At 41.5% G+C, this 23,512-nt stretch overlaps 1 protein-coding gene across 2 annotated transcripts in view; it reads right to left on the bottom strand.

Moving 5' to 3' along the window:
- Positions 1 to 23,512, bottom strand: part of PLEKHG1 (pleckstrin homology and RhoGEF domain containing G1) — a 224,422-nt gene that overhangs the window by 125,956 nt on the left and 74,954 nt on the right. The window contains exon 1 of one of the 2 annotated variants that reach the window (XM_035706881.2): positions 7,705 to 7,915. The exons of the other annotated variant lie outside the window; for it this stretch is intronic. Within the exon in view, the coding sequence (XP_035562774.2) occupies positions 7,705 to 7,822 (118 nt within the window). The 5' untranslated portion in view covers positions 7,823 to 7,915. Of the gene's footprint in view, positions 1 to 7,704; positions 7,916 to 23,512 lie in introns of those variants that run through there. 2 annotated transcript variants of the gene reach the window in all.

Below are 23,512 nucleotides of genomic sequence, written 5' to 3'. Positions count from 1 at the left end.
CACCTGAGAAAAGGGAGTCACCAAGACATTAAGTAACATTCACAGTCATGCACCTGGGAAGTGGTAAAACTGGCATTGGAACCAGCCAGTCTGATTCTGGGACTGAGACTTACTCCTTCATCTCTGATAACTTGCTGTGCAAAGCCTGCACGCAAAGACAGGGACTGTCCCCACATAGCTGAACTAATGGTGGAGATAAACTAGGAATTTCTGCCATGTTCCTTCAGCAGGGTCTCTCTCTCTCTCTCTCTCTCTCTTTTTTAAAGATTTTATTTATTTGTTCATGAGAGACAGAGAGAGGGGGGCAGAGACATAGGGAGAAGCAGGCTCCATGCCGGGAGCCTGAATTGGGACTCGATTCCAGGTCTCCAGGATCACACCCTGGGCCGAAGGTGGCGCTAAACCCTGAGCCACCCAGGCTGCCCAGCAGGGTCTCCTATGGCTGGACTTGTGGCTCTCTCTGATGGTTCACAGTCCTGTCAGAGTCAAAGCTCCCAGGTGAGCTATGAGGAGCAGGTAGAAAGATGAGGATGAGCAAAGTAATAATTACAAAGAAGGTGCCAGTTTGGTGGGGAATGACTTCTAACCCTCCATTTTCTTGACATGTTCTTTGCATCTTCCTTCCATTTTACCCCTCCTCTCAAGCTAGTCATGAGCTCTCTGAACTCCTGCTCTGGGCCACCCATGCTCCGTTTTCTCTTCACAGCTTGCATAAAATAGATGCTTCATAGATGCTGTTGCATGATTTACGTGGGCTGTGGACATCTTCTCATGGACACTGAGCCCTGAGCTGACTCTTCAGGGAAGTGATGTGTAAACAGATGTGGAAAGAGGGGTGTGGGACGGCTGGGTGGCTCAGCGGTTTAGCAACTGCCTTCGGCCCAGGGCATGATCCTGGAGTCCTGGGATCAAGTCCCACATCGGGCTCCCTGCATGGAGCCTGCTTCTCCCTCTGCCTGTGTCTCTGTGTCTCTCTGTGTCTCTCATGAATAAATAAAATCTTAAAAAAAAAAAAAAAGAAAGAAAGAGGGGGTGAGAAGGCAGTTGAGTATAAGAGAACAAAGCCATGGCAGTTGTGAAGAGAGAAGTCATGGGGAGTGGTTGGCGTGAACCAAGGAACTGTGTTGAACTGCGACCAAACAGGGCAGATACTGATGCGGGACCTCACAGCCTATCCCAGGGAATCTGGAGATTACTCCATAGGCAATTAGGCTCATTGGCCCATGACACCCAGGAGGAAGCAATCTGCCAGAGGCTTTGTTTGCTGACAGGAGAGCTTCCAAGTCCCAGAGTTTGATCAGAGACAGAGAAGCCAAAAGTCAAGAAGCAATTTCCAGGAAAGGAGAAGACAGAGTTTAAGTCACACATTTTATTTATTTAATTTTAACATGCTGAATGGTAGGCTGCCAGTATACAATGTATGCATCTGACAAAGCGGTAGAAACAGAAAGTCTTGCAGAGAGACAGCGGACCTCATTAATTCACCTCTGTTCCTTGGTCCAGTGAGCTCTGGGGAAGCTTCTGTAAGTTTCTACCACTCTGTTTTCAGCAGGGCTAGTCTCAGGCCCTGAGCCCAAAGCGAGGAAGGATAATTAGGTGGAGAAGCCCATGTGCCCTGCAGCACAGAGTTCAGTAGCAGTGGGTTGGAATTGGCAATGCCTAGGATTGAATCCAGCTTGAAAAATCATTATTACTTGTGTGAACGTGGATAAATTGTTGAACGGTTAACCTGCTTCAGGTCTCAGTTGCTTCAGGTATAAAATGGAGATGATTTAGCACTTACTGCAGATTGCTGGGAGGATTAAATGAGATAAAATCACATAAAGCATTTAGCCAAGAGTTCCGGTACATAGATAGATTTTCCAATTTGTCTTTTCTTAGCTTCTATATTTATCTATCTGACATTCATTAATTACAGGGCCAAACTAATAGCCAAAGTTGTTCACATCTCTCCTGGAATCCAGAAACCATACGGAGAACCACCTCTATCTAACTCATAGGCACCAACCAATACTTCCCTCCCTACTTATCTCAGGGCCAGGGACCAGAAAACTGGGCATAGCCAGTATGTCCCAAGGCCTGCTGGGATTATTCAGACTAGCCAATCCTAAACCATTTAGCCTGTCCTGCCTTACATGGGCAACCACATGGAACTCCCAATAAAGGCTTGGCCTAGGCTTTCCTCTTGCTCCTTTCCATCTCCTGACTAACACTGGTGCTTCCCCATGTGGTCCTGCATGGCATGCCATGTCCCTCCTCTTGGGAAATGGAAGTAATAAAAAATCTCCTTTGAGTGGCATTACTCTGTCTGTGCAATCACTCAGTCCCTCCTATAAATTAAAATCCCAAGGTACAGCCATTGAGACAATAGAGCCCAGTAAACAAGATTCATAATTTTTCCATAGGTCATAAAACAGTTTAGCTTATGTCTCTTCTCTCTATCCCTTCTCTCCTTTCTGTTACTTTTGTGGTTTTGACCTGAATCATTGCAATAGCCTCCTGAGTACCTCTTGCTAAATCCAATCTCTTGCTTCCTCAATACATCTCTTCACATGGCTTTCGTCTAAAAGTCAGGATGTAGGTTATCCTCTGCCAGGAAAGCTTGATATAATTCCCTCTGGTCTAAAGATCCAGTCCAACTCTATTTTGGCAGTTAGACCTTCCAGGGCCCGGCCCAGAACTGTAGCCATATTGGACAACTCAACATTGTCCACTAAGACCACAGCTTTTCACACCTCTGTGTCTTTGCTTAGATAGTACCTGTCCTTGGGATGCTTCACACCATTCCCTAAGTATGGAAATCACAGGGTGTTTGGGACCTTTGAATCTGCTGATATAATTGTTCCTCAGAGTATACAACTAAATTAATTTCAAACCTTCAGTTTGACTTAGTAGAACCTTCATGAGATTTAAAAAAAGACTGACAGTGTAACAGGAGCAAATATTTACTTTCTAGTAGCCCTAATCCCAGACTGGAACATGTCCTCAATGGTTTGAGGACAAGGCCCAATTTAAGTTCTACTTACTCAGGAAACTCTACACTGTCTCTTAAAATTAACCGTTTATTCCTCTGACGTCCATGAGCACTTACTTAGTTCCGTCTATTCATATTATATTTGTTGCATTTCTTCACCTTTGTTTTTCCTTAGATCACAAACACTTTTTTGAGGCCAAGGATAAGCTTTAGATAGATCTTAAAAGTAGTCATCACAAGGAAAAAAAATTCTGTAACTATATGTGGTGATGGATGTTTAACTAGACCTACTGTGATGATCATTTTGCAATATATACAAATATTGAATCATTATGTTGTATACCTGAAACGAATATAATGTTACATGCCAGTTGTGCCTCAATAAAAAAAGGACAAGCCTTAGTAATTCTTTTATCTTTCTTGCATGCCCATTAAATATCTTACACATAGCAGCTTTTCCATGAATATTTATTGAATCATAAGCCCTGTGATTATTCTAATTAAAATAAAGGGCTCTTATCAAGTGGTAATTGCATAGTTAATTATGGGGAAATATGGGAAAAGGCTTATATAGGCTCATTTCAGCTAAGAACAATTAGTACAGGTCAGAGTATAAGAGTCTCTTAAATTCTATCAGAAAATAGTGATGGGTATAAAAATCATTTTAAAGTATTATTGCCATAGTTAGTCATTACTGTTAAATATATAATGAGGTTAATACTAATTTTGGCTTACAAAGATAAAATACTTTTTAGTTTATAAACATATCATACACCAAGCTGCGAGGTGCAATTTCTCATCCATGCCTGAAGTTGCTAGGCCAAATGTGGGGTAAGGTTAACAATTCCATTTGGAATTTATAGAAGCCTAACCAGGCTTCTTCAAATTGTTCTTGGTCCTAAAGAAAGAAATGGGCCATATCCTGGCTAGACAGGACCCCAGATGCACCCTGGTCTCTGTTCCTTCAACCTACAGTAGAACTGAGTGAGGGAATCAGGTTTGGGTAGAATTCAGTCATAACCTCTTTAATGGCTACCCGAAACTCTTCCTAGGTCCTCAATTAATAATTGGTGGGTTATCTGACTTTATCATCTGACTTTCCATCCAGCATAATTGTTGAAAAAGAAAGTTGGCTGAGATTTACAGCTACCTTTTCTTACTAGGTGGGTGGTTGGGCTTGGGAAAGAATGAGAATCATTCCATTGATACAAGGAGAAGCTGTTCCCAGCCAACATAATGAAGGAAATGGTGGTTTAGAAAGAATCTTAAAAATTACTCAAAGATGATTACAGGCTGTCACTGAAAAATGAGGAAGGAAGGGCTTTCTTTTCGACTACAGGGTGTATAGCTCTACAAACAGAAATTATTATTTTATATTTAGGCCAATGGTAGTCTGTATGTCTTTGAAATGAAAAAGCAATAATAACTTAAGTACCTGGTATGACTTTCAAAGCATCAAGATAGATTCCACTGGCCATATATGAAAATCAGGCTCCTGGCTTTATAACATCTTGTATTTCATGGTTCTGAAGTCGCTGGTTATCAAATAGTCACGGAGTGCCTACTGTACATAGGACATTGGGCATGGTGGATTCAGAGTATCAAGCTGTGGAGCTCTACCTGGACTCACCATCAGAATAAGAAGGAAGGACCACAGGGAAAGTGAATGACCGATGCATGCTGTATCAAGTCTTTCTGGTGCTCATGGGAGCTACAACAAATTGCAAAATTTCTGAAAGAACACATGTGCTAAAATGAACATGATTTCACACAACAAAGCAAATGACTTAGTTGCGATTTAAAATTTGCAAGTCTTCATCCTTGATTAGATCTGGAGAAAGTGGGTGGGGAAATGGCCTATAGCAGAGATATCCCTTGATGGTGTTCAAGCCCTAATCAAGGGTATCGTTTTGCATTTCTAACCCTAACCTTCTTCCCCTGTCCTTCACAACTTCTAAAATAGTCAAAGCACAATTACAGCATGTTTTAATATGCCGAGTAGGGGGCTGCCCATATGGAAAATATGCATCCTTGCTTTATTTGGGCAGAACTGGCAGCAACACAGTTACATTTTGTACTTAAAGATCAAAACTGTGAAGTGACCCAAATCTGCCTTCTTCTTCCATTTCCTTATAAAAGCGGCTCCTGCCTCAGTTTGTTCTCAATTCCTGAGCTCAGCACTGAGAAAGAACAGCCAGGTAGGCAAGGCCAAGAGCAGTTATGAGTTGAAAAGACTTGTTTCAGGTCACACTGCCTACCAGCTGGGACATTCTGATCACTCCCATTAAAAAGTGTCACTAAACATTCACAAAAGGTGTGAACTAGGTGTTGTCAGATTTCCTGAGTTAACTTTTCCATGACACAATGAAATATTTACATTATATGACAGATCTCTTCATACTTAGTGATTCTATAGAGTGTGAAACAAAGGCAACTACTAATTTTTATGTCAAAAGGAAATATCATTGCTCCAGAGAACAAAGAACTAAAGCATAAAAACCATATTCTTTTTAATTTAAAAAGCTCTTTCCCACTTCCTAAAAGTAAAACCTTAAAACCATTCATCAGTCTCTCTCAAGAGAAATTTGTTGAATAATTACTCTGCACCAGGATCTGGACTGGGCATTAGAATAAAAAGATTTTTGAAAAGATTCATCTGTGTAGCCCCTGCCTTTAAAGAAATAACTGAAAATAAATACCTTCCTAAGAGTCTCTTCACACTTTAAATAACTTAAATATAAAAATGCCATCAGACTGAAAATTCTCGAAGATTCCTTCATGAGTAGGTTAGAAGTTAAGGTATATTTAAGAGAGGGAGATTAAAATAGGAAGGAATTAAAATATACTATTGCATCAGTCAAAAAAGGGAATGAAAAAAAGAAAAAAAAAAAAGGAATGAAATTCTGATATGTGCTATGGATGACTCTTGAAAATATTGTGCAAAGTGAAATAAGCCAGACATAAAAGGACAAATATTATATGATCACACTTACATGAAATATCTAGAAGAGGCAAATTTACGGATAGAAAGTAGATGAGAGGTTACCAAGGGTGGAGGTGGCAGGGGGGAGTTGCTCCTGTTTAATGGTTGTGAGATTTCTCTTCGGGATGATGAAAAAGTTTGGGGAGTAGACAGTGGTGATGGTGGCATAAAATTGTGACTGTAATTCATGCTACTGAATTGTGCCCTTAAAAAATGGATAAAATGGCAAATTTTATGCTTTATATATATTTTACTACAATTAAAAAAAAATGAATAATGTAACATACCAGAAACTATTGAATTGTACTCCTTAAATAGGTGAATTTCAATTCTAAAATTATAAATTATATCTCAAGAAAAACATGGTTAAAAAAAAAATACCCACACCATCCCTTTCATGTTAGTATATTACTTTGTCATCTTGTAAAGCTCTGAGTATTGCTAAAGAAATCTACCAGGAGCAGAACCAGGTGATCAATTTTTGAAATACTATGACTCATACTTCTTACTGAATAGCTAGGTTTTACAAATAATCACTAATCATTTTGGCAGTTTTGAACACAGAAGAGCCTTCTATTTTTTGCATACATGGTTAAATAACTAATTTACCATCTTGCAACGAACACTTATCAGACTATTTTCAAAATAATCTCTTGGCCTCATTCTTGACTACAGTCAGCCTGAAAAGTATGGCTGGAAACCACCGTCAGAACAAAACAAACTACAACACTGAGTTTTTGTACCTCTCAATTGTAGATTTGCTACAGATCAGAGCATGCCAGTATCTAGAAAAATGCCTGGCACATGCTGACTTTCAATACATATTTGTTGAAATGAAAGAACAGTTGCATTTACTGCTTAGATCAGCAAGACCAAAGAGTTCCTTTCTAAATAAGTATCATTATTTAGAATAAGTTCTTATTCTAAATAAGTATCATAGAACAGTTGCATTTACTGCTTATCCCTCAGGGCTATGGGTCAGATAAAAGTATTTTGAGGGGCTCTAGGCCAGCTCAGAAAGCCCCTGGGAGTTTATTACTTCTGGGCTCATGCCTGCTTCCTCTGCTGGCTCTGTGGTTCTCTCATAGGTCAGTCATCAGCAAGACCAAAGAGTTCCTTTCTAAATAAGTATCATTAAAAAGTTCAAGGTCTAGACAGAACAGAATGAGGTCAGGTATTTCAACAGTATTTCATTCCAGTGAAAATTTGTTTCGGAAAAGGCCACAGTAACATTCTGAACTCAGTTAACAGGAGAACTACGTTTTGGTCACTCCTTTTCTTGTCACCTCAAAACAATAGTAACAGAAAATAAAAATAATTAATGGGGAAACCCAGAAGCTAACTCTGTTTTACCATTTCCCATACCAGAGTTAATAAAGTGATAGGCTTTAGACTAGAATCTGCCAAAAACCAGTACACCTTTTGTCTTACTAGTCAAATACAAATATCACAAAGTAAGGATTACATCTTAAAATAAAAGATTTGGAAGGAAAATAAGATGGAAATAATGCCCTTTTACTGGATGACCATTGAAGTCACCTATGTCTTTGACTAGGAAAATAGAAAATAAACTGTCCACAGTGACTTAGCCATAATTCAGAACAACCCAAAAAGAAAAACAGACTCCAGGTTTGTCAAATTCTATCTGAAGTGGGGGCTGGTGGGGAAGATTGGAAGCTCATCATCACCTTCCCAAACCCTTAAAAAAAAAAAAAATCACACAATCATAGCAGAGTGTCAAACATACCCTGAGTCTGAGTTCCATCTTGGCTCTGTGGATGAAGGAGTTTGGATTCAGGCCTTCGAGGGGAGCTTCGATTCCTCCACCCTCGGATTAGGGTGCCCACCATGGTTGTGGACAGCATGCTCCCCGGGCAGCCGTGGCCCTGCGGGGCGATGGGGAGGGTGGGCAGCCCTGTCAGGCCGCCACCGTCAGGAGAACCATGTCCGGCTGGGGCAGGAGGAGGTACTACACCCAAGGCAGACAGGTCTGGGCAGTTGTACCGCCTTGGTCCTCCACCCACATTCTCTCTGGCTTGTGTTGTCAGCCTTCCCTCAGGAGGCCCTTGGAGAGTTTGGGAGATGGGATGAGAAAAGCAGACAATGCAAAAATAAAAATGAGGGATAGGAATAGAGCTAATCAATAGGAGGGGATGGTCAGTACTACAGAAGCGCCAATCTTCTTCACACAAGAGAACTTTTTTTTTTTTTTAAATCTTCCCTTTTTACTTAAAGAAGTCTCATTTGTTAACATTTAAAAATGACATGGGACCCCTGGGTGGCTCAGCGGTTTAGCGCCGCCTTCAGCCCAGGGTGTGATCCTGGAGACCCAGGATCGAGTCCCCCATCGGGCTCCCTGCATGGAGCCTGCTTCTCCCTCTGCCTGTGTCTCCGCCTCTCTCTCTCTGTGTCTCTCATAAATAATAAAATCTTTAAAAAAATTTTAAAAATGACAATGTGGGTGTGTGAGGGGGTAGGTGCATGGGGGTTGAGGCCTTATCCCTATGCACCAATTTCTCTTTTCCCATCCCATTTCTCTTCTGAACTAGAACAGCTTTGGGTCAATTGCTTTTCCAAAGAGAAACCATTCCTCTAGATAAACAGAATTTATTCATAATATATGAAAAATATTTCTAATGTTCTGAGTGTTCAATTCACAGAATTGTATCAGTTTTTGTGGCTGAGGAAAGTTGATTCAGGGAATTAAAATTCACAATCATGTAAACTCTCAAAGGCTTTTAAAAAATGAATTGATTCCAATGGCCTCATTTTTTTCTCTCTCCTGGTGAGTTGGCTGGAGTTGCCTCATCTTGAGGAGGTGAGACCTGAGCTCCACTCACTTAGTACACTGCTCACTTATGCCCCCTACTGGTCAAGGTGCCAGGTGCACATTGGTTGGACACCAATGATTGCACTAATCTTGTGGGAGGGGCAAGTAGTAGAAAGTTCCAGAATCCTTTGAGTGTCTCCCTATGCTATGTTCATCCACCCTGGGTGGTACCAAAACTAAATTCACTGTAGCTAACCTAAGAGGTTTTGATATTATTTGTAGTCTTACGACTTTTGTAGATGATGCCAGTGAAATGATCCATATCCACACGTGACTTCATTTTTTTCTCCCTTCCCACTGACCCCTTATTTAACAAGATGAAGACTGTTTTTGCAGGAGGCAAATTCCCCAAATCCCTCCATATTCCTCACAATAAAAAACAATGCCTACAGTTTACCAAAAAAGCAGCAGAGTTTTGAGGATACACACCTTACGTATTCATTTAGTTGAAATTTTCCTCATTATTTTTGACATTCCCCAAATTTGAAAACACTTTAGTATCACTGCAGATGGAGGGGAAGTAGAAATGGGGGATGGAGACTTGAAACGGTACGAGAAAAGGCCTCATCCCAGCCTCAAGGTGAGGTTAAGCCATGAAGCTGGGGCATAGTGTGTGATCACGCAGGGGCAGCATTTGATGAGAGGTACGGGTCCTGTTTCTCCTTATGGTGCTCCCCAGAGGGGACTCCCTCTGCCATGGAGCACGCCTTCTGCCATAGAGGGCAGAGCTGGGCTCTGACGGGGTCAGCAAAGAGCTGCCCAGGCAGTGATGCTACCTGCCTTTTAGGGAAACTGCCAAAGAGGCCTTGAACAGTCTCTCCATTCTCGTGACCCCCAGTGAGGAGGCTGAAAATGCCTTTGTTGGGGATACTGCCTGTGGGCCTGGAGTGGCATCCAGAAAAAACAGCAGGGGAACTAGGTGCTCAAGCCTGGGGTCCGATTCTGCCTTGGAGGTGGGGGATGAAGCAGGAACCTTCGGGATGGTCCAGGGTCACTCATCAGGGGACTGGTTCAGGAGGTGGGGACATAGCCTGTGCGTTTGCCTAGAATCATTTTGATTAGGAACTCTGTGTCCAGCTGTGGGAGACCGAGCGGGCTGGGGATGAGGCATAGTAGGGATTCCGGGCAAGGCTCAATCAAGACAAGTAAAAGCCACCTTCGCCCCGTCCTCCAGGTAGGGTGGCAGAGATAACATAGTGATAGCGAAAAAGCAAAAGATCTGCTGTGAAGTCTATAAAGAACTAACATTCTCCAAATGGAGCTCTCCTCTGAGGTCTCCATCATTACCACTGCCCCTGAGCCCCATGAACAACAGACATCGGTCCTGGTGGATGAATGAGAAGTCCAAGCAAGGTGAGAGCCACAGGGTGGATGGTCAGAGCCTGAAGCGCAGGGAAATGCCCAAACTCCAACCCTGAGAACGCTGCACAGCTGCTCTTATCAGCCACCAGAGGTGACATATATGCGGAAAAAGTAGGTAAATGGAACTGGCTATTACTCCCAATAAAATTCCCTGAGCCTCACACCTGAATTGTCCCTATAGGTCTGCTTCCTCTGTGCTGTCTTGGATTCCAGGGCACACGAGGGTAGCCCTTGCCACCCTCTACTTACTCTGTCTATGCAACCAGCTATCCCCAAACCTCACTGTGCATCAGGAACTCTGCATAAAATGCAGATTCCCAGGGCTTGCCTCACGAGGTCTAAGACAGTGCCAGGGGCTGTGTTTCCTCTGGCTCCCCATGTTTTCTTCCATTACCAATCTGGAATCCAGCTGAGGAGGATGTGAAACCCCCTGACCAGACTGTGGGCTTCTGGGAGCCAGGGGCCACAACCTTTATTATCATTGTGCCCAGTGCAGCCCTGTAGCCAGGACACGGTTTGCTGGGTGAAGCGAATCAGCACTGTGGCCAGGGGCCCCGCCACGTCCACCACTATCAGGCTGCCCAGTACCCCCAACCTCCCATCCATCTCTCGCTTGCCACTACTGCCAACCAATACCCTGGCTGCAGGTGCCATCTCAGGACATCCCCTTGTCTTCTCTGCTCCCCTCCACCCCAGACCCCTCTGAATCCCCACATTTTGCTTGCCTGTGATGTTTTATTCCAGGCAGTGATGATTTGTCGGGGTTGCAGTTTCCTGGCCCTTCCGCCCCACGCAGAACAGCTCCATCTTTGCTTCAGCTACCACTGAAAAGGGGTCTGAATGCAAGCTCAAATCTCAGGTTTCACAGCAGCATTGAAGGCCCTGCTATCCTTAGTTTGCCCATTGTGGCAGGTGGACGCTCAGTATCCAAGGTTTTCCCCAACAGGAAGTTGAGCAATGACCATGACTGCTGTGGGAAACGTGGTCAGGAAGAGGAAGGAGAGTAATGTCCTGCCTGTTGTAGGTCAACCCCACCCTTCCTAATTCATACGCATATACTTCCTTAAACAGACCTGCCATACGCTGGCAGTGTTCTTCTACCAAGAAGCAAAGGGAAACAGCTTAATTGCGAGCCCATGAGGTCATTCTCCTCCAAATTAGTCTTCTTATGATATACCCTCCTCCTCTCCATGAAAAAGGACACATTGAGGAAGGAAACACACTTTTTCTTCAGACCGGAGATCTAGAAAACCAGGATCCCGCTGAAGGCTCTTTGAAGGCCAATATGGTTCATGACAAACTTTGGTTCATAGATGTTTGCTTCTGATGTCCCATAGTGACTATGAGTTACCAACTGGTCCCTAAATTTCATTAATATCAATACTGTCGGGACGCCTGGGTGGCTCAGTGGTTGAGCATCTGCCTTTGGCTCGGGGTGTGATCCCGGGGTCCTGGGATCAAGGGGCCCTTATCAGGCTCCCCACAGGAAGCCTGCTTCTCCCTCCTCCTGTATCTTTGCCTCTATCTCTGTGTTTCTCATGAATATATAAATAAAATCTTTAAAAAACCAAACCAAATCATCAATACTGTCCCCACCCCCACCAGCAAAGGGCTGAATTGGGCCATTTGCTTCTCTGTAATCTCTTAGGGCCTATAGTGGTTTAGGGCACACAGAGAACACTTACCAACTGCAGGCTCTAAAAGCATGTCAAGCTGTGATGTGGCTCTCAACTGTTAAAAGGTGCATTAAGCCATCAGAATTAAGTATGACTTCCATTATCAATTCTCCTATTATTATGTCAAGAAGGAGCTGCTGGGACAGAGGGCAGGGCTATGTGTGTGTGTGTGTGTGTGTGTGTGTGTATTTCTTCCTAGCTCCTCATTGTTTCTGCCCATTGTTTCTGGCTGTGGTTCCAGGAGATTCTGGTCTCTTTGACCCTCCCCATATGGGTTTCTCTTTGGGGCAGAAATCAGGAATTTGATCGGCAAGTGTAGAAGGGAAAACTGGGCAGATATAATGTAGCCCCACTCTGGCTCTTTAGGCAGAGAACTACTCACAGAAGCACACATTTTGCTTTACTTCTTGATGTTGTAAAAGTGTGACATGTGCAAAATCCTTTCCTGTGAGGGGCAAGGCTGCCCCATTCACCCTGCTGCATGAGAAAGCTTCCGATGCTGAGTTTAGTATTAGACCTGGCCACTGATAGAAGGCACTGTCTCCAATGTCAGCTTTATCGGTAATCAAGGTGAGGGTATGGTCTCTCTTGGCCTTACTCTTTTATTTTTTTTTAAAGATTTTATATATTTGAGAGAGAGAGAGAGAACGAGTGGGGGGAGGGGGAGAGAGAGGGAGAAGCAGGCCCCCCACTGAGCAGGGAGCCCACTGTGGGGCTTGATCCCAGGACCCTGGGATCATGACCTGAGCCAAAGGCAGACACTTAACTGACTGAGCCACCCAGACACCCCAGTACTCCTATGTTTTAAATTTTCAAATTGGTTTAGAACCTGGTATGAGCTTGGCATCTTTTTTACTCTGTCCCTCAATATCCTAAGTACATGCCTTTGGTGTTTATTTGGTGATTTTGAGCAAATTATTTTATGCCAGTTAGCTTTTAGGGTTCTGCAGTTAGCTTTTTTTGGTAACTTGGTGAGAAGGTTTAAGCCTTATATAATGTGCAGTTTTTACTTTGGCAGCTCATTCAGCTTAAGATAATTTTGCTCACTGGTAAGTGGCTTTTTAAAGAGTATCAGGGCTGTCCATCAATAGATGAATGAATAAAGAAGCTCGCTCTATCTATCTATCTATCTATCTATCTATCTATCTATCCATCCATCCATCTATCTATCTACACATATACACATACACACACATGATAGGATATTACCCACAAAAAAGAATCAGATCTTGCCATTTGTGGCAACATGGATGGACCTAGAGGGTATCATGCTAAGTGAAGTCAGACAGAGAAAGACAAATACCATGTTATTTCACTTATATATGCAATCTACAAAAAACCCCAAATGAATAAACAAACAAAAGAAGTAAAAAGGCCCTAAATACAGAGAACAAGCTGGTAGTTGCCAGAGTGGGGAACGGAGGTGAGGGGAGGGGCAAAATGGTTGAAGGGCAAGAGGAGATACAGACTTCTAGTTACAGAACAAATAAGTCACAGGGATGAAAGGTACAGTACAGGGACTGTAGTCAATGGTATCATAATAGTGTTGTATGGTGACAGAGAGTAGCCACACTCGTGATAAGTACAACCTAATGTGTTAAGTTGTAGAAATACTATGTTTTGCACCTGAAACTAATGTAACATTGTGTGTCAACTATACTTCAATGACATAGATAGATAGATCAGGCCCTCCTTCGCAAGTAGGGCTCAGCCCCGCTCCCCTAAGCAGATGGCTAGGCGGCCCCAGCAAGTGCCAGCTTAGTTTTTAGGAGGCAGGCTACTGCTGCTTGCCCTTGACCTACAGAGGTTCAGGGTTTCTGAAGCAGGTGTATTGAGGCAAAGAAATCAACAATAGGAAAAGGAGAGTCCTTATGTTTACAGGCTTTATAAACATGAAGAGTGGAAGAGTATTACGAGGCAGCAAATTCTGTATGGACTGCGGAGTGGAGTGTGGCTTTGAGTGCTTATTGACAGGCCCATCCAGGCAGCACTGGTTTAGCTGCTCCAAATTCCATTCTGTATTCAAGGCCAAGAGGAGGTCGAATTGGGAAGGGTGCAAAATTTTTGGATCTGGGTGTCTCATCCACAGGGTTGAGAGTCTTCCCACACTATGGGGCCTTAAGTGGGTTCTAGATCAATCAATTATCTCACTCATATACCATCGAGACTGCTCTGGAGTTAGCAACGGTCTTTGGATCAAAGTCCATGTTGGGAAGATAACTAACTGCTCCAGGGGATGGGAAATAAAAACCTATTTTCAAATTTGGAAAGGCCTTAACTTAGTTCTTAACATGAAGAACATGGAAGAAATTCTAAAGTTAAAAGAAAAATGAAAATGAGAAGAAAAATACGATGCTCTCATGTCACTTCTCTCTACATAATAACCACAACCCAGGCTGCAACTGTTCTAAACTGGATGCTGTACAAAATTCAACCAACCCTAACTCCTAAATGCCATATTTACAGTCCTCAGTGCTGCAGTGCTCACATACAGGAAAAATATCAACATGTGTGATGCTGTGAATAAAAACTAATGCCTGAACACCTTACCTGTAAATTCATATGCAATCTGGATTCTCACATACACAGCCAGGTCTTGCCAGAGACATTTATTAGCTGCCAAGGCATTTCTTCTCTTTCCATCCAAATGGTAGGAAAATGTGCTCAAACTCACCCATCTAAGAAGATTTTGCTTGACTCTCCTAGTGTCCAGCTCTTTGGGAGGCAGCTCTCTTCTCTTTAAGGGTAAAAGTCACACAGGGTTTTCTGCACTCACCTCTTCATCTCTTTTCCAACTCACTCCAATCTAGTTTCCAACCATCAAAACAGCTCTGTGGCCCAATCCAGATGGTATTTATTAGTTTCTTTCTCATATAACTTCTGGCAGTGCCTGACCCTTTTGCCTCTCCTTTCTTCTTGAAGCACTGTCTTCCCTTGGGGACCATGGTCCCTTATTATCCTGGTTTTCCTACTCCCTGTATTGATATTTCTTTTCAGTCTCCTTGTAAGGTCACCAATGACTCATCTTTGTGGCCCAAAGTCTGGGCACCAGACTTATATCCAAGTGACTGATATCTGAGAATTCACAAGAAGCTGAAATGTAATAAACTCAAAGCAAAATGCAATCTTCCTCCCAAATCTGGTCCTCTTCCAGTGAATGCCACCCCACTTGTGTGGATATCCCAGCCTGAAATTGGAGCCATCCTTTCCACCTTTTTGCTCCAGATATTCAAATCATGAGACCCATCAGTGATTTTGTTTGTTTGTTTTTACTTATTAGCTCACTCTCAAATGTCACCTACTTTTCTCCACCTCTGCCCTGGTCATCTTTCACGTACTAGTAAAATATTCTCCAAAACCTTCTCTGGAGGGCATAGGACCACCACGCCACAAGCTTTGCAAATTGCAAATGTGATGTCAACTCACCCTTACTTCATGCACTGAAAATTCTTCTGTGCCTTTTTGTTTCATCGAGGATAATGATCAAATCTTTCACATGGTCCCCAACATCTGGCATGTCCAGTCCCAGCCTCCTTGGTAACTTACTGGATTCTCTCTTGGACAGCTCTAGAATCATCACACTTCTCTGAGTTCCTCCAGGGAATCAGGGTCCCTACACATTGCTTTCTTGCCATGGACAATCTTTTGCTGAAACTACTGTCATGAGGTTCAGGTGCCTGTGTGTTTTTCCTTTGTAGCATTTATAATTTGCAATGAATACTTGGTTTATAGTCATCTCCCCCACCAGTCCACTCTGTAATATTGATGTGGGTGGGGGAGGTCATGTGTTTTTTACTCACATCAAACCTCCAGAATAGTGCTTGGCACCTAGTACATATTCAATGAATATTTATTGAATGAATGAATGAATGAATGAACAACTACCGTGCACTGGGGCATTGGTATAATTAGTGTGCATGATATTTCTATCATAGCTGTTGTAAATTAAAAGTACATGATCTTGTTATAATTAGAAACTAAGTTCTGTTCAAGAAAGTAGCCCATAATTATAAAATCATTCCCATGGGAAAACATGATCTAGTTTATGATATCTACTTTATTTAATGAATTCTTCAAAGAGCACTGTGGTATCAAATGGGCTGTGCTTCTATCACCTATTTAGATTTAAGATTCGCATCTTCTGTGCCCCTAGAAATCCTATCTGTATTGCTATCTGCAGCCATAAAGCTCCAGAAGTTTAACAAATGACTAAACATCTCTTTGCAGCTTAGTATTCATTATAAGATTAAAACCTAGCTTCAGACATATTAAAAAAAAAAAACCTGTTAAACTTGCACTCAATTAACATAACCACTAAGAAAAGTAAGGCAGGCAGCAGAACCTTCTTGTGCCTCACTTTTAATGTAGTGCAAAAACGATTTTCACATTTACAGTTGACACTTGAACAACATGGGGGGTTAGGAACACTCCCTCTTCCTCCTGCAGTAGAAAATCCACATGTAAGTTTTGACTCCCCAAAACTTTGCTAATAGCTGACTATTGATAAAAAGCTTTCCTGATAACACATACAGTCGATTAACACATAGCTTGTATGTTATATGCATTATATTCTGTATTCTTACAACAAAGCCAGAGAAAAGAAAATGGTATTAAGAAAGTCATAAGGAGGGTAAAATACATATACAGGACTGTGCTGTATTTATTGAAAAAAAAAAAGCAGCATGTAAGTGGACCCATGTATTTCTAGCCCATGCTGCCCTGGGGTCAGCTCTACTTTCTCTTCTGCACTGAAGTAAGTAAGGCTATACCCTACATTATTGTGGCACCTCACTTACAGCTATAATTTACCAAGAATTTGTTTAATATACTGATTTTGTAGAAAAATCACTCATTAATATTTTTTCCCTTTTAGAATGTGAACTGATGCAGCCACTCTGGAAAACTGTGTGGAGGTTCCTCAAAGAGTGAAAAATAGATCTGCCCTACGACCCAGCAATTGTACTGCTGGGGATTTACCCCAAAGATACAGTTGCATGGGACACCTGCACCCCGATGTTTATAGCAGCAATGTCCACAATAGCCAAACTGTGGAAGGAGCCACAGTTTGTCCATCGAAAGATGAATGGATAAAGAAGATGTGGTTTATGTATACAATGGAATATTCCTCAGCCATTAGAAACAACAAATACCCACCATTTGCTTCGACGTGGATGGAACTGGAGGGTATTATGCTGAGTGAAATAAGTCAATCAGAGAAGGACAAACATTCTATGGTCTCATTCATTTGGGGAATATAAAAAATAGTGAAATGGAATAAAGGGAAAATGGGAAATATCAGAAAGGAAGACAGAACATGAAAGACTCCTAACTCTGGGAAACGAACTAGGGATGGTGGAAGGGGAGGTGGGCGGAAGGTGGGGGTGACTGGGTGACGGGCACTGAGGGGGGCACTTGATGGGATGAGCACTGTTATTCTATATGTTGGCAAATTGAACACCAATAAAAAATAAATTTATTATTTAAAAAAAGAGCAAATAGGTAAAATAATAAAAGTTTATAGGTAAACCTTTAAAAAAGTTTTTTTCCCTTTTAGTTTTTCAGGGATTTATTTATATTCTCAGACATGAAAAGTGACAGGTTTAAAGATTTATTTATTTATTTGAGGGGGGAGCAGCAGAGAAAGAAGGAGAGAGAGGGTCTCAAGCAGACTCTGTGCTGAGCGTGGACCCTGGATCCCAGGACCCTGAAATCATGACCTGAACCAAAATCAAGAGTTAGATGCTTAACTGACTAGCCACCCAGACGCCCCTTATTTTTTTTTTAATTATTTATTTTAGGTAAAGGGAAAGAGAAAGAGAGAGAGAAAGAGAAAAAGAGAGAGCACTCGAGTAGGCTGAGGGGAAAAACAACAGGTTTAGACTGAACTCCAGTTCATAATTACTAAGAATCCAGAGATTTAAAGCTTTAAGAACTACAAGATCAATGCTAGCCCCGTTGATAAAACCCAGGCTTTCTAACCTAATTTAAAAGACACCTAGAAATGTTTTGTCTTTAATTCACATGCTCATTCATTCACTCATGGATGGTTAGAATGGAGTCCCAAGAAAACCTCAACATTTGGCGGTTGAAAATAACCATCTGCTCTAGCAAAACCTTTGTTATTTGTGATTCCACTCTGAAATCTGAACCCCATAAAATGTTAGGCCTCTATATTAGATTGGTGCAGAACCTTAAACCGGAGACCGTGCCAACATTTCTCTCTCTCTTATAAAAAGAGTATTCGGATTAATTATAAGGTGCTGATTGACCGGGATTAGTCCTTATCCCTGTCTGCACAAAATTAATTCCTACCACTTACATCAATTAGATTGGGTCAAGATGAGGAACTGGGGCTGAACCTAATATAAAAACTTCTGTTTACTAAGGTATCTGAAGTGAATATGGATTATTTCTTTTAAGAAATAATTCTTGTTTATATACGGGGAGTTATTAAGGGCACTAGGAGTTAAATTTCTCTATGCTCACTTTATAGAATTATTAGGGCTTATGCAGGCACTGCCGAATTTAGGTGTTCCTTTGGAATGGTTTTAAAACATTTGACTAGAAAAAGTGAGGAAACACATTTAGCTTTTTGGCCGCATTTTGTCTGTAAGTATCAGGTATTTCAGAGGTCATAAATACCTTTTACATGAAAGACAAGGTAACATATTGAAAAGACCTTATAAGACTCCTCTCTTTACTCTTGCTGAAAGCATGTGACATTAGACATTTTATTTTATTATTATTATTTTTTAAAGATTTTATTTATTTATCCCTGAGCGACACACAGACTGAGAGAGAGAGAGAGAGGCAGAGACACAGGCAGAGGGAGAAGCAGGCTCCACACAGGGAGCTGATGGCGGGACTCAATCCCGGGGCTCCAGGACCACGCCCTGGGCCAAAGGCAGGCGCTAAACCACTGAGCCACCCAGGGATCCCTGACATTAGACATTTTAATTAACAAACAGTTTGCTAACTGGATTTTCCAGCAAACAGAATTTGGACAGCCCCAGATCAGAACACCTCTACCCCAGTCAACTCTTGATAGTAAGCTCTCTTTTACCTCCCAATGGTCTAAACCTCCCCCTTGATGCCACTGGAGGTATATCCCTCCTCTCCTTCCTCTTCTGCTGTAGTCATCAAAGACTCCCAAATATGCAGTTCTAGAAATCTGTTCTTGCTTCCATAGACAGCAAAGAAGTGAGCTCAGGAATATAGTCTTATGCACAACTTTAAATGGTTGGAGCAACCACTATCAATAAACAGTGAAAGATAGTGTTACACAGTATTAGGAATTAAGCAGGGTGGTGTATTTTGCCCCAGTATATAGTTAAATAAAAAACAGACTATTCAGACACCAGAATTTAGAGTTTCTTTCCCAGTTAAGAATACTTTACATGAGGGCCATGTTTCAGGTGTTGAACACAAGTGGGTTACCCTCTAACCTGGTCTTAGGCCTATGTGTATTGTGAAGATATCCCCTGATCTATCAATTGAGCTCAGAAGAACAAACAGGAATAAACAGGAGCCAACCAGCCTGGAGCTGCAGGATGAGGTGAGGAGCAGGTATAGAGAATGCCATGTGCAAAGACCTGTGGTGCCTCTTTGGGGTAACTGCTAACAATGTAGTAAGTAGAAACTGTGGGGTCTGTGCATGTACATGAGTGTTCAGGGATGTGTGTGTGTGTGTGTGTGTGTGTGTGTGTGTGGGAATTGTAAGGACAAAGAGTAAGTAACAAGAAGACAACAAAGAGTAAGTAACAAGAAGACAACCAAGCCACAAAGACCTTATACATCTTAACAAAGAGTCTGACTTTATCCTAGAGCAATGGGAAGGTCTTGAAAGGTTTTAAATTGAGGAATATCATGATTAGATCTGTGTTTTGCAAATAAGTCTCTTGATGAAGTTGGAGAACAGATGAAGAAGTAAGAATGCATGTGGGGAGGCAGAGACCAGGTAGGAAAGAGATGACAGTGGCTTGTATCAAGACCTCTGGAGTGGCGGGAAACCTATAGCTTGGGGCTGGTTAGATTGGGGTGAGTGTGAAGGAGAGGGAGGGGTCAGGGCAAGGGCTAAGGCCTGTGGTGTGGACAGTCTGGAGCTATTCCTGCCTTTGCTCACAGGGCTACGCATACAAAAGCAGAGGAGTTTGGGTTGTGTGTGTGTGGGTGTGATTCAGGTAAATAGTAAGTTTTCCATTTTTTAGACATTTAGGCTACTCTAGTATTTTCTTCTCCATTATAGCTAATCCTTTGAAAGCATTTTTGAATATGTACTGTTTTAGAGCTTTTGAATTGCATCAGTTACTCCTTCGGATCAGAGTCTCTTTCCTTTATCCTCATTTCTCACACTTTCTAACATTGCAGTTGCTCAAGAAATGTTTGTCTCATGATATACTTAGGATAAATTCCCAGAAAGAGTACTGTAGGCTTAAAGACTTAAGGCTTTAATAATTCTTATTATATGCTGCCAGGTTTTTCCAAAAAGATTGAATCGATTTTCGTTGTCAACAATAACACATGAGGACATCCGTTTTCCCTACAGCCTTTCCAGCATTGGCCTTTGACATTTCTTCACTTGGTTGGTGTAAAATGTTTTCATTTTAAAATTGATTGAAGTTGGGATGTGTTTTCGGATTTTTTCCTATTTGTTTTCTTTTGGTTGAAAATGGCTGTTTGTATCCTTTGACCACTCCAGTTAGAATCTGATGGTGTCCTCAAATTATACAAATTCGTGTGTATGTGTTATCAAGTCTTTAATTTTTGGTATGTAATATTTCCCCATTTTGTTGCTTTTATTCTGTCTCAGATTTAGAAAGTTTTAAAATTTTATATAAATACAGTGTGCATCTTTCCCTTTTTGATTTGTTTCTTTCAACTCAATTTTCTTCTTTGTAGCTGAAACTGTGCTATCCAAGTCTACTATTCCTTAATTCATTGGGAGTTTGTTGAGGTATATATTTTATGGTACATGGTCTGAATCTTGGATATTTTTTCTTTTATATTATATCTTGTGGTTTGTAACTTTACTAGTTTTTTACTTGATTCATCTATAGTTTATAAATATTTTATCATGATATTGGCAAGAAATATTTATATAGATTCATTTTTGCTATTTAAACTTATTGTCCTAGATTTAAATAATCCTCATGCTTATTCTTCCACTAAGAAAAATAAGTTTTACCATTAAAGATAGATGCCAATATAAAACTACCTTAGGAAGGGGGTAAAAGACTCAAGATCCCCAAATATATTAGAAACCTGAAAAAATGAAAGACATGGTTGTACAGTTAGGACCTCCCTTCTCCCAACTCCTGACCCTGACCTGGAAAGCCTGAGAGGAAAACCATAAAAAATAGCAAGAACATGTGAATATATGTGAAAAAATACTCCTAAGACAGCTCAAGTGGTCAAAGGCATGCAGTTTGGTCTCCAACAGATCTGGGTTTGAGTACTGCCCCTGCCACTTAGCAGCAGTGTGACTTTAGGCAAGTTCCCCCATCACATCATGGAGGGTGCATTGAAGGACAGGAATGAGCACTGGAAGACGGGTCAGGAGCTGCTCTCACAGGGCAGTAGGGGAGAAATGACAAAGTGCACTCAAAGCACTTAGCCCACACTGCCAGCCCACACCCAGTAAGCTCCCAAAATGGCGCTCGCGATTGCTGAACTTTTCTCAACTAGGCCACTTCATCAGTTGCTATGAAAGTTTTGAGTTTATCACCCCACTTTTCAAATGGGAAACAGTTCTATTCTGTGTGCACTTCTTCTAGGAAATGTGCAAGGTATAACCTGGCATTATGCCATGTGAAATACAAGTGAAACCCGGGTGTCATAAATATAGGTCTACAAATGTTTTAACAGTAGCCCGACCTCGGCTGGCTCCCTGCTCCTCATGTGGGTATCATTCTTAGATGAGCTTTCAAACCTCCCTGCTCCCCCTGCCTGCCCCTGGTAGCAAGCTGACTCTGGGAAAGACAGGGGGAAGACCGCTTGACCTCTGAGGTCATTTGTTCTGTCATGATTACTAGAGTAACATAGCAATTATCCAAATTCCTCAAGAGATGAGAAGTTTTGCCCAACTGAACTTTCTGATCACTTTAGAGTTAACAATAAAGCCCTCTTTCAAGCCCTGCTAAATTTCTTTTTCTCTAAACTGGGTGATACGAGCTCTCCCACCCCCATAAATAAGTATGGTGTCCAAACTATACTGTCACCTTCCTCGGATGATTCAGGCGCTTGCTCTGCCTCAGGGTCAGCTCTGCTCAAGAAGCATCACCACAGACTCCGGGAGGAGAGAGATAGATTGAATGGAGACCTAGGATAACACGCTTCAGGATGATGATCTTATTTCCTGAAATAAATTCCTCACGCCTAAATATTTTGTGTATGCAGTGGAGAGGGAGGGTTCAATTTTCTTCTAGAAACTGAGTTTAGAAAAAAAGGAGTCCATTAAGGGCTTTGGCTTACCTACATTTTACTGGACTACAGGTGTATGTAATGTCCTGAGAGTGTAAAGCCCTGAGAAGTGAATATATTCAAGCATCTAATAGCATCTAATAGTTGGCTGTAGAGAGACACAAGAGCATCTGCTTTGTCTACCAGGCTCTTCATCCAAATGCTGACTAAAAGCGGGGCTGAGTTAGCTATGCTCTGTAGAGGTCGCGGATTACACAGAACATTTCAAAACAATGCAGCCCCAGACAGATATGCATATGCTTCAAGATAAAAGGATCTTTTAATAGAATAGAGCTTACCTTAAAAGTGTTTTTGGAACTTGTATGCATGACGATCTGCCCTTTTAAAGAGGATGCTAAAGGTTAATTTTCTATGGCATAAAGACTGCAGACAAATGCCAAAATTCTATTCCCAGACCTAAATTATATAATCAGAAATAGAGCATTCGAACTGCACATCAAATAGTCTCGCTTTCTGGCAGACTATGAAAAAAATCAGTTTCAATGTTTGAAGTAGGCATTTGTTTATATAATGCAACCAACCATGACTGCCAAACACAATAATTAAATGCTTTAACAAGGGAGAAATCTTGCCAGAATATGTAATTTGAGGGGGAAAATAAGCAGAGGGTTGATATGTAGCAGAAAATGCTGAATTATTTATTTCATGCTGCTCAGAAGCAGACACCCAGACTACCTGCAGAAATACTAAAGGGGAAAAGAGAGCCTCAGAGGGCGTTATTTTATTAAATCTCATCTTACTTTTTATTTCTAACTGGTGCTCTTTCTTCCCACCCAAACTTGAAAAATGAGGAGTTCTCACCTTCCTTTCATTATAAAATTACCTGTGTGGGAATGAAATTAAACATCAACCAGAAAAAGAGAAAGTACCTACAAAGAAAAAAAGCACTCACATTTTTCTCTTTTCATTAGTTACCAACTAAAGTTTTATTCAGTTTGGACAGTTGGACTGTGCCTGTATTTCTTTTCTGGGGAGGGGAAGAGCATCATAATGAAGTGCTTTAATGTCTTTTACTTCTGTAAAACAAACAGATGACCCCAAACTGGGATGTTACATCCACTCATCTTTAAAAATTCCTTCCTCCTAAATTGAAAGATTTTGGTATGATTTTTCTCTTTTAACACTCAGAGAAAAATCCTAGCATACCAGGAGAGAGTTGAAGGTATTAAACAACAGTGCTTTAATATTATGTAAAATAATAATGGAAA

This window comes from Canis lupus, chromosome 1 (genome assembly GCF_003254725.2).
Source record: "Canis lupus dingo isolate Sandy chromosome 1, ASM325472v2, whole genome shotgun sequence".
Classification (NCBI taxonomy): domain Eukaryota; kingdom Metazoa; phylum Chordata; class Mammalia; order Carnivora; family Canidae; genus Canis; species Canis lupus.
Note: the sequence above shows the minus strand (reverse complement) of the source record. Positions and strands in the feature narration are given on the sequence as shown.